The sequence below is a fragment of the Marmota marmota genome, unplaced genomic scaffold, assembly GCF_001458135.2.
Source record: "Marmota marmota marmota unplaced genomic scaffold, marMar, whole genome shotgun sequence".
Lineage (NCBI taxonomy): Eukaryota > Metazoa > Chordata > Mammalia > Rodentia > Sciuridae > Marmota > Marmota marmota.
In genome coordinates, this window is record NW_025999842.1 from 48,146,500 (window position 1) to 48,158,815 (window position 12,316).

General features: G+C 36.1%; 1 protein-coding gene across 5 annotated transcripts in view; it reads left to right on the top strand.

The window, feature by feature from the left end:
• Akap7 (A-kinase anchoring protein 7) overlaps nt 1-12,316 on the top strand; it is a 138,978-nt gene that overhangs the window by 20,456 nt on the left and 106,206 nt on the right. For all 5 annotated transcript variants that reach the window (XM_015501244.2, XM_015501258.2, XM_015501265.2 and 2 more), the window contains exon 4: nt 11,886-12,022. In XM_015501244.2, coding sequence (XP_015356730.1) covers nt 11,886-12,022 — 137 coding nt within the window. The remainder of the gene's footprint in view (nt 1-11,885; nt 12,023-12,316) is intronic.

A 12,316-nucleotide genomic window follows, 5' to 3' on the forward strand; every position in this document is an offset into this window, starting at 1 on the left:
TTTAGGATTATATATACATATGGGAATTAGGAGAGGGCAGGAAGTCAGAGCTTCTTTACTGGACAGCCAGCCAAGGACAGGTTCTAAGGAAGCTGAATGGAAGATATTTGGAGCAGCTTCCCTGAGGATGTATGATTTGAAGAGAATTCAGGCTCTTTGTTTTGATTTGTTGTTTAGAAATTGTTTACCGTAATTTTGAAGTGTTTGATAAACACTTCTAGGTGTTGGTTTAGGTAGGCCATTCATTTATGGATCACCCTTCACACCTGTTTCTTTGCTCTCAGTGTAGACAGCAGCAACTCTGCATACCCTCTCCATCTGTCCCCATTTGATAGTCTGCTTCCAGTGAGAATTGGTGGGGTGATGTGATAAGACAGGGCAGGTGGGGGAGAGAGGCCATGAAGAAAGGGGATAGAGAAATTCTTCTGTCAATCACTTAGTTCCATGGGTGATTAGAGGAAGGGATGGAGAGAGTTGCCTGCAGCTGTTTCCCCTGTTAGCTGCTGTGGCCTAACTTACACTTGTCAGCTTCCGTGAGGTGTGTAAGTAGTGGAAAGCAGGGATGGGGTTGTTGCTCAGTGGTAGAGCATTAGCATAGCACATGAGAGGCACTGGGTTAGATCCTCAGCACCATATAAAAGTAAAATAAAATAAAGGTATCTGTCCAACTACAACTTAAAAAAAAATGGTGGAAAGGACATGGGCTTTGGGGTCCCACCGGCCTTGTTAGACTGCCAGGTGCCTCACAAACTCCACTATGGGAACTCATGTCTTTGAGTTTCAGTTTCTTGGGGTGATAATATTGACCTAAATTGATGTTGTTTCTAAACCTTGATTGGAACACGACATTTACCTGCTTATATTCTTCCGGATTTCCCCATGGGTACAGGATAAAGACAGTCTTCAGAGTGTGTTCTGGAAGGTTTTGCCTGTTCTGACCTTTCCATCCCAGCTCTTCTCTTTCTATTGAGCTCCTCTGTTCTTCCTTGGTCTTGCCAGGTTCCCTCTGCCCCAGGAAAAACTGTCTCAAGCAGGGAGTTTTTCTTCTCTCCTATTGTTTGTCTTAGTGGCAATATCTCAGTTCAGAAGTCTCCATTGTGACCACACTGACCAGGTTATCTCTCCCCAGTCCCCTTACTCCATTCTCCCCAGTTAAAGGTTTTTCTGTCATTTGTCATCCTTGCATCCTTTGTCACTTGTCTCCCTCACAGGTGTATTAATTCATTCTCAGTGCTTTTCTAAGAGTTGGGACATGTAAGACACACATGTACACATTTGTGTACACACACACACACACACACTGTACACACATACACACAATGCTGTCCTTTGAGGGATAAAAGTTATAGCCAGATCTCTTTGTATCTGTAGTGCTAGGGACAGAACCCAGGTCCTCCCATATCCTAAGCAGGCACTTTATCACTCCAAGCACAAGAACTCTTAAAAAGAATAAATACAGTGTTACAAATGCTGGTTTCATAATTTAAGATGAATCGCAGATATTTGTTTTGGAGGAGTTTGGGTGGCATATAGTAGTGGGAAATGCAGGTTTATACTTCTCTCTCAAGAGACTTATTCTGAGGTAACAAAAAGCTTATATACAAATAAAGAAAGAGATATAGGGATTGGATTAGGAGATACATTTTATATCTTGAATGAGCACTTTTTTGTTTGTTTTAAAGTATCTAATGTTAATTTTCTTTTTAAACTGCTTATGAGCTTTTGTGGGAAAGCCTGGGAAAGAAGTACCATTTATAACATTGTTTCAATGGAAGACTGTATTCCAAGTTCCAATTAAGTGACCTGCAAACAAGCTTTTGGAAGCTGGTACATTCACAATGAGTTGCTCTACTTTTGGCCTCTACTTGTTGGCATCTAGTTTTAAAGAAAAAAGCATTCAGAATAAGACAGGCCTTTGATTTTAAACACATTCTTAGAAGTTTGGAATTCATTTTTTAATGGAAAATCTTGATTTCATATTTCAAGAAATAGAAAATGAATTAGAATGACTGTACACATATATCTTAATTGGGAGTATATAAAATGTTTTCTTCATTAAACTGTACTTACACATTAAAAGTAAAAGGAGAAAAAATTTTGATGGGGTTATAATAAATCTGAAATGTTTCTTAAATGGCTAGAATTGTATAATTAGTAACCTAGCTGTTAAACATATGTTGGTTTTATATGCTTTGTTATGAGAGGTAATATGTTCGACAGCTTTCTGTCATTGTAAAAAATAATCTGAGATAATTAATTTATAAAGAGAAAAGTTCCATTTTGGCTCCAAAATTTTGGTTTTGAGATTCCAGTCCATGATTGAATGGCTTTGTTACTTTTGGGGCTGTGGCAAGGAGTGGTGGAAGCACAATAGTAGAGCTATGTTATAGCCAGGAAGCAAAACAGAGAAAGAGGAAGGGACTGGACTCCCACAATCCCCTTCACATGTACTCCCCCAGTGACCCAAAGACCTCTCACTAGGCCCTACCTCTTTTTTTTTTTTTTTTTTTTTTTTNTTTTATCCATTCGTCTATTGAAGGGAAGGCCCTACCTCTTAAAGGTTCCACCGCCTCCCAGTACTGACATCCAAAGGTGAAGGCCTTTAACCCATGGGCCTTTGGGGTATTGTAACAGGTAATAACAGGTAATATGAGGTAAATCAACATTGAAAAATGAAAGGAATAATCAGCTGATGAAATTAAAAGTGTTTTTTTTTTTTTTTTGTAAATTTCTTACGTGTTAATTGAAAAAGGTGATTCTTTCAGGAGTTTAAAAAGCATTTAATTCTGTGTTTCATCATTTTATAATGTGAAAGTTTCTGGTTTTATGAAAATATTGAAGTAAATTAGGGAATTCAGTTCCCTTTTTAAAAATGTAACAGTAAAAGCATGTTATAGCATCATATTTATTTTAAGTGCTTCGTAGACAGAGAATATCCTATTTGAGGCTTTTTCCCTTTTCCTTTTACTTCAATTATTGCTATATCATTAGTTTTTCAGATTCTTTTCATGATTGTAGACAGACAAGAAAAATCAGAGTATTCAGCTTTGAAGAAAAGTTAGGTAGCATATATATTCTTTTTCTGGTAATGGGTATAGAACCCAGGAACTGAGTCATGGTAGGCAAATAAGTATACCACCACTGAGCCCCTGCCCCTTAGATAGTACACTGATATGATAATTCTTAATGGAGCAACAAATTTAGAAGCAATATATGTAACAGCTTGGAAAAATTCCAAGAATGATATCAAAAGATGAGGGCCAAGACATTCTACTGCTTTATACTAGAAATGTAACTCATCTCTGTCAGGCAGAAAATCACATTAACTTTATGTCCTTTTCTATGAGCTCATATATGCTTCAAGTCAATTACAAAGCTTAAAAGATGAAAAATGAATTTTCCAATTGCAGTATTTTTAGGCATGTGGAATATGGCTTAGTGATGCTGTTTAGCACGTGAGAGTCTTTTTATTTTGATAACTTAAATTACTCAACAAATGAAATATGTAAGATTTTAATGAAATTTTAAATTTTTATACATATCTTTCAATGTCATATTTAAATTTAACTTTATAGTATTAATTTTTAGCAATGTACTTTGTGCCCTACTGCCAATGACTGGGGATTATAGTGACAGATAAGCTTTAATTTTTTTGTAGAATTTTAAATAGTGACTAAAAATTAGTTTCCTTTGGACCTTGATGACATTAGTGTTTTTAAAAAATGACCTATAGATAAGACTCTGAAGTATTTTTTTTCTTTGACTTTTTTAAGAATGTAATTAGGAATAAAAAGCATTTTAAGAAAATTTTGGGGCTGGGATTGTGGCTCAGTGGTAGAATGCTTGCCTAGCATGTGCAAGGCCCTGAGTTTGAACCTAGCACCACATAAAAATAAATAAATAAGTAAAATAAAGGTATTGTGTTCAATTACAACTAAAAAATAAATATTAAAAAAAGAAAATCTTAAAATGATATCAAGGACTATATAAATTAATCTAAAGCATCGAAGCATAGTTTAGAAATATACTGCTTAATTAGATTAACTAAAAAGTTTTCATAGGTTTGAGGTTAATTCTGCACTATAAGTACTATGTGACTTCAGAGAAATAAGTCTCCAAAGTATTTTATAGCTTTTTATTTGCAATTTTATAAGCTACTGGATAATTTGAAGATATTAATGGTCTAAAACTATTTTACCATGTAAGGCATTTTACTATAATGTGAATATACAAATGCATGGAATTGTGAACATTGTCTTGAATATATATATAATTTTTTTGAGTTTAGAATGAAGGCTAAGTTATTATGATCATGTGAATGTTCTACCCACTAGATGGAAGTAGAACCCTTCCCCCTTATTGTGGCAACCGAAAATATATCCAGGTATTGCCAAATGCCCTCTGCGAGAGAAGCTTGCTATGGTAGAGAACTAGATTTTGATAGTATCGGCAGTGTTTTATGCCATGTATTAGGTAAAGAATGCAGTGCTTACAAAGTTTTTTCAGAGATCTTTTTTTATATGATCTTTAATACAGTCTTGTAAATACAGCAATGCAGATTTTATTATTCCTGTTATACAGTTGAAGAGACCAAAGCTCAGTAAGACTAGGTAACTTGTATGGGATCACACCTTTGGCAGACCTGGGGGTCTGGGGTTAAGTCCAGGACACCTGACTTGAGTCCATGACCTTTAATTTACATTACTCTGTATTATATAACAAAGTTCTTACTCTAACCCGTTTTTTTCATGATAAATGTAGTATCAGCTAAGATCTTAAGACGTGATTATATTAGTGTGAGGCTTGACTTTCTGAGCACCTATGATGTACTTGATACTGGGTTAGGTCCTTTTCATATGTAGCTGGGTCCACTTGAGCTGCTCTCTTATTCCCTTAAACCAGTCTCTGCACTTTGTTGTATCTGGAAGAAACTAAAAATTCGAATTTAAACTCATTGCAGAGTAATAATGTGGACTTAGGCTAAAGGCATTTTTAAGAGAGAGCTAATGTGTTTCATTTCATAGTGTCTTAGTTGATTTTGTGCTGCTACAATGAGGACTTGAGATTGGATAATTTTAAGAACAGAAATTTCTTAACACTGCTAGAGGCTAGAAATCCAAGGTTGAAGAGTGGGTGTCTGTAAGAGTCTCTTGCTGTGTCATCCCTTGATGGAAACTAGAAGGAGAGGGGGAGAGAGGGGGCGGGAGGAAGGAAGCAAGCAAGCAGGAAAGAGCCAAACTTACCCTTTTATAAAGAACCTGCTCCCCTAGTAATGACACTAATCCATTTATGAGGGCAGTGCCCCATGGCCTACATACTTCCTGTCAGGCCCCACCTTCCAGCATCACCTCTTTGGGGATCAAACTGCCAACACATGAACTTTGCATTCAAACTATAGCACATAGTGTTCAGTGAGACTTTTTAAAAATCCACTTTAAATGTTTCTTTTCTCTTGATGTTTTATTTTTTAAGTTAGTACTCACATCTCTGCCTTTTCCCTTGATCCTTTCAAAAACAAAGGAGAAGGAAAGAAGGAAGAAAGAAAGAGAGGGAGGGAGGAAGTCTTTATCATGCTGTTGACCTTTTCCTTTACTCGATGCTCTCTCCTGGATCTTTTCTTCTAGGTGCTTTCTTCATGTATTGTGTTTATCCTTCTCTGAAGCTCCTCTGCTTTTCTGGTGTGTATGGTCTTGACGAGATTTTTTAAATTGGTTATTATTTCTCATATCTGCACCTGCACATTGGCCGAGTGGTTATGGTTTAAATTAGTAGGAATAATAAACATTTTATGTATTTGATAAAATAACCCATGCATGCCCTTACCAATATAGTATGATTGGTTTCCAAATATGTCCTGTGCATTGATCTATCCAATAAATAAAACTGTTGTTTATTTTGTATAGTGAAACTATAGAAGCATTCCATTATCTTTAAAGTTTCCATTGAATTAATGTCTAGTTTTAGTGAGTTCTTTGATGATGTGATTGAGGGTATCATGGTCACGCTCTGATTTTATATCTATGTCATTGTATATAGGATTCCAGTCTCCACAATCTGTGTCAAACCACAGAGGAAATCAGGAGTACTGCCTAGATTAGGCCGATTTCCACTAAGGTTTTCTATGCACAGATATAAATTGCCAGTAATAAAATCAATAGGAGTTATAGTGTCTCTTTGACTCTCTTGTTTTTTTCCCAGTGCCTAATCAGTTGATTATTAATATCAACTGACTTGCCAAGAACATGATACCAAACTTTTCATAAATCCAGTTTCCTGAATTCCTCACCCAAGTGCATATGGGAGCAAGTTCTATTATTCGTTATGATTCTTTTCATTCTTCTAGATGATTATGTAGCCTGCAATTGCTTTGTTTAGTGAGAGTAGTTAAACTTTGAACAGTAAATGTTCCTTTAAAATAGCAAAAGTTCCTCATAAAAATTAAAGTTTAAGCTTGAACATTTTGTGTTAATGCCAAACCAAATGAAGTCTTAGTGGACAGAGATGGGAGGGAAAATGGAGTCTTAGTTCATTATTTTAGGAAAGCTTTCTACTTTTTGATGTCATCTTCTTCTAGGGAAGGCCTAATTTTAAGTCATTTGTAGGTTGCAGACCCAAAGCCTAGGGGAGCTTGTTAGTTGATAGATAAGAATGCAAGGGTCAAGACCTTAAAATTTTGCTTTAGTGTGAATAGTTAGAACCTGGTATGGTTCCTTTCAATGAGGCTTGAGAAAAGTTTTTACTCTGATGTCATTTCCAAAGACCTAGTCTACAGGTTCTAGGTCAGGGAGAGGCTGATCATTATTAGTAGACAGTTCATAGAAAACTTCTTTTACCTGGTAGGAATATATTGTGGCACAATGCACCAAGGCCTTGCAATATTGAGTCATATAAAAGCTAACAAGTGCAGGGGACATACAAGGTTCTACTATCAAAGCATAGGCCTTACAGTAAATATTTAATAAGGATCAGTTTTTTTTTCTCATATGAGTTGATCTAATTGCCTTTGAGAGCAGTGGTAAAACTTTTGACCAAGATAATCCAGTTGACTTGTTGGTTTACTTAATTTCAGTTTCAAGATATCGTTTGTCTGTTCAGCCTTTCCAGAGGATCTAAGAATGATAAGGGGAATGATAGTGCTTTTGGGTAAATATAAAATCTCATTTAATTGTTTGGCAACCTGTTCAGTAAGTGGATTCCCCTGTTGTAGGAGATCTCTCCAGGGATTCCTCACAAAGGAAACACAATTTCTAATAATAGTTGTTCTACTGTTGTGACATCAGCCTTTCCACAAAGGAAAGCTTCATTTCATCCTAAGACTAGGCATTTGTCACAAGAACATACTGATGTCCAATTGTTGGTGGTAATGGAATGAAATCCATCTGTACATTTTTAAGTGGTCCAGCACGTGGTAGAAATATACCCACTTGAATCCTTAATGGTTTTTTCTGGGATTATGAGTTTGCCAGGAAAAACACTAGTTATAACCATGTTTCCTGATTTAGAATAATCACTCCATCAGTATTTTTTCATAGTTTGGATCATTTTTCTATTTTTTTTTTTTGGTGTGCACACCCTTTAACATGTCAACTTTAGGAACTCAGGGAGGACCTGTGACTGTCTAGGCACTCAGTGAGTCCTTGTTTTGCATTAAATTTGCATCCTTTTTGATACCATTTTTATTGTTCCAACTTAGGTACACATCCTTGTGTATTCAACAAATTACATAAGTAATTTGATTTGGATCAACTTTATGGAGTTCTTTCAAGTTCCAATTTAACATTTTCAGAACTGGAAGACTGAGCAGGAAAGTCTGCTAATGTGTTTCCTTGATATTCAGGTTCATTTTTTATGAGTATGAGCTTCAATTTTAGTAATAGCAACCTGTGAGGGCAACAGAATAGGTGAAAGAAACTCATCCACTCTGGCTCCATTTTTGATGGGGGTACTACTAGCATTTATAAAACCTCTTTGTTTTCCAAGCTTTCCAAAGTCATGGACCACTCTGAAACATATTTATGGGCTGATAGGAGATTGATTTGTGTAAGGCTTATAACAAGCTGTAATAAAAGCATATAATTCTACAGGTTGTGATGACTTAAATTATGGAAGAATTCCCTTTTCTATTAGTTCATTTTGAGTAGTTTCAACATGTCCAGCTTGGTATTTTCCTTCTATATTTTTGGTGTAAGATCCATCAACAGAATATATTAATTCAGGATTATTTTCTGCCATGTTTCTGAGGCAGGATTCCCAAAGTCTCATTATTACGATTGTGAACAACTAGTTAAAAGGTTTCGGATAAACTGGAGCCCTAAAGCCAGAGGTTGTATCAGGCCAATTTTAATTGATTGAATTCCTGTTCATGATTATCTTCCCTTAGCAAAGGCTCTGGGACAGAGTTTTGTGTAAGTTCATGTAAAGGAGAAACCAGCAAAGAGAAACTTTGGTTAAGATCTGTAGTAGCTGTCAAATCCACAGAAGCTTTTTTTTTTTTTTTTTTTGGTACCAGGGATTAAACATAGAGGGGCTTTACCACTGAACCATATACCCAGGCTTTATATATTTTTTTGAGACAGGGTCTCACTAAGTTGCTCAGTGTCTCTCTAAATTACTGAGGCTGGCTCTGGCCTAAAGATTGGGATCTTCCTGCCTCAGTCTCCTGAGTTGCTGGAATTATAGGCATGTGCTACAGTGCCCAGTTCCACAGAAGCCTCATATTTTAGTTGCATGTTTAGGGAAACCTGGATTGTCTTTATTCTTTTGGGTCAAAGTAAAATTCCTCTGCAGTCAGATATTAACACAAACAATGGACCTTTTCTTTAGAGAACTGAAGCTTTTCCATGGACTAAACTTCTGAAACTGTGAGCCCCAAGTAAATTTTTTCTCCTTTAAGTTGTTCTTATCAGGTATTTTGGTCACAGCAACAAAGAGCTGTGTAACATTCACTAAGAGGTTTTTTTGTTTTTGAGGACAGGATTTGAAGGATTCCTTATCCACCAACAGTACATGATTCCCTACTGATTTTGATTTAGTTTCCCTGTGTTTATTTAAGGGTATTACTCAAGTTATTAGAGAATCCCTTGGAGCCCCATCAATATTGATTTCAATCTTAATAGTCAAGCCTTCAGAAGTTTCCTCTACTGGGGAACAGTCTATGCCAAAAGGTGAGGTTTTTCATAAGACAGATGTGAGAGTGGACCATCTTCTCCAGTGGTGTGATTCTTTACAGTGATAACAGACAACATTTCAAGGTACAGGGCTTCTTCTTTTAGGACCTACTTTTGATTCTGATATGCACCAGGAGGTCCTCTTGGTTTTTTGTCTCCATGGCTGTGTAGCTGTAAAGAGCCTTTGGATTCTTTTAGTATTTAAACTTTCTTGTTTATAGAATTTTTCTCAAAAATGTTCTGCTACTATGACTGATTCAGCCATAGCAGTGTTTTCTTATCAGGTCACCAGTACTGGTCCAAGGCCCATTAGTGAGTAAGACTGTAAGAGCCACCTCAGTTCCTTAGCATCCCATAAAAAGAAAAAAAAGATATTGTATCCAAAAAAAAAAAAAAGTTTTTTTTTAAAAGAAATATTTCCTGCTTTTAAGACCAGAAGACCAGAATGCTTAACAAATGACATTTCTAACCTAGCCCTGTAATCAGACTGACTCATCTTTTTTTCTGTTTACATGATTGAATAATAGACCATTCTGTCTTTTATGAGAAGACAATGGGGATTGTTTTTCTGGCATCTTTTGGGCCATTCCAAGAAGTAGCTCTTGAAGGGCTGTGGATACATTTCTCAGGTTTATCCTATCCTGCCTGAAAGTAGTGAGCACAGTAGGCGCAGTGGGCACCTTTTGCTGGATTCCCTGAAGCTCCTGGCAGTCACCAGGGGTCTCTTTTGAATATCACCACTGCCACCAAACTATAAGAGGAAAATCTGGGACACAATAAAATTTTAACAAGTTTGAGAAAGAAACAATTCATGAATTGGGAGTGCCAGACTAAGAGAGATTTAGTGTTTCTGTTTCATAGTGTTAGAGATAAGTATTTATAGGAAAAATATGGAAGCAAAATAATGAAATTATTTGATTGGGTGCAGTTACAAAATTACCTTTTTTGGTTTATAATGCCAGAACATCCTTGGCATGTCACATACATGTCACATAATCATGTATTGGTTGGCTGTTATGATTGTCTGAAGTTAATTTGTTTCTATTTAACATAAGCAGAAAGAAGGACTCACTAGTGTTGTTTGCTTAGGAATTTTTCAGACTTGGTTTCCATTTGAATTTTACTTTAATACTTCCTATCATGAAAACACCATTTTCTTTGTTAGTCTTTCAGATTATAAGGAATAGAGATGGCTGAGGTTATTTTAGATGATATGGATTTTTGTAAAGGTACACAGTGTTACAGAAAAAACTTTTCATGCCACTTGTTAAAGATGGCAGGGGAGACTTTATTCAAAGGAGCCATGGAGATAGATACAGAGGCCATTGCAACAGGGTCTTGTGTTGGGGAGAGAAATTTGGCTCAACTCTGACTCTAGAACGAAAGAAGAAGGCGGGATTTACAACCAAAGAGCTAGGATTGGGGTCACTGGATAGAAGATTACTAAGAGGAAAAACCAAGGATAAGGTGTTTCTGGCTAAACCCATTTGACAGAATGGTTATTGTATGCAGGCCATGGTGAGAAGATATCTAAGGTATTATGGGTAGTCAGATACTAAGGGTGGGGGATTTTTTCTAAAGTGACTTCATTAAATTTATGTTCAAAATGGTTCTACAAGGACAAAGAGAGAAGCTCAAGATTGGGCCTACTCAAGCAGCCAACTCAGAGGAGCCTGCCTAAAGTTTAGTTACAGGAGAGAGTCTTTGTCAATGGGAAGTCAGATCCCAGGACAGCATCTCATGATTTGCCCAGTCACATTCCACAAATAATGGGAACATTGTTTAGGATAAAGCAGCTACTCTCATATCAGAACAGCCTGCTGTGCTCATGATTCAGTTCTGACTTATCTCTGCTTTTCTATGCTCTGTTCCCATTACCAGTCCTTTCTTTTCTGTTTCTTTCTTAGTAATTCTGTTGTTTCAGGGCTTTTGTGTACTCCCTTTTCTCTGGGTCTGCTATTTTATATTCAGACTACTCTCTAGATTGTTCACATTTGGACTTTGACTAGAACTGAATCTAGCCTGAAGTGAAGCAGAAGTAGGTTCTAAGAGTGGGAGCAGATGAAGGTCCTGGTCTCTGGGGGTTTCACCTGGGTGCAGACTTTACACTTCTCCTAATATTTGCATTTGAACTTCTTTTAACTCTATTTCCATGGTTATGCCACTCCTCAAATGTCAGGAAAAATGACAGCAGTCATTCTTGTTAAAATTATGTCTATCCTAAAAAATTTTAAAGGCTATGAGGAATAGGTTCTCAGACATAATCACTTGGAGACAGATAAATATTACTTCTAACAGAAAGAATGTTGTCTGCTGGTTTGACCTTTCTATGACAAGAATAAAGCTTTCTTCTTAGAAAAGATCATAATTAGTGAGTCATACCCTGTATCACAGGGACAAATTTCTAAAAAGATACTTGACCATTGAGATTTTTTTCTATTCAACCAGTGACCCAGCTGAAAAATAAGGATGTTAGGTTCAATGTTCTTAAGATGGTTAAGCATTTTGTGACTTTCTATACTAATACATCATATTCAACCATGCAAGTCAACTATCTAGCATATGTGAACAAGTAAATAATTATAAACATTTGTTTGGTTGCTGAATTTTGACATTGTTCTAATTTGAGTGGTTGCTTATTTTCCTCTTGATTTACAATTTGTCATACAAAAGTTTTGCTTACCTATTTTTTTGTTTTCGTTTTCCATGTGTGATTAGATTATAGGAGGAATTAAGATCCTGCAAAATGCAATAATACAACAAGATAAGCGACTGGCCAAAGCAATGGTCAGTGATGGTTCCTTTCATATTACCCTGCTAGTGATGCAGTTATTAAATGAAGATGAAGTAAACATGTGAGTAATGTATTTTCTTGACTATTATTTTCTAAATTATTACCTTAATGTGGGTAAACATAGGAGAACCTAAAGAGGTATTGAAATTCTAAAGAAGTATTCTTTGTTGTAATCTATCCCCAAAATTATATTGTTATAATAATCCATGTACAGAATTAACTAAATAAATATTTTTCTTAAATTAGACTTTTCACCTTTTGTTGTTGTTATCAAATGGTAGTTCTTGGTTATGTGGGAGATTTGCCCATGTTAATTATATAAGCAGTCTGGAGTTGATTCCGGAATCTAGGTTGA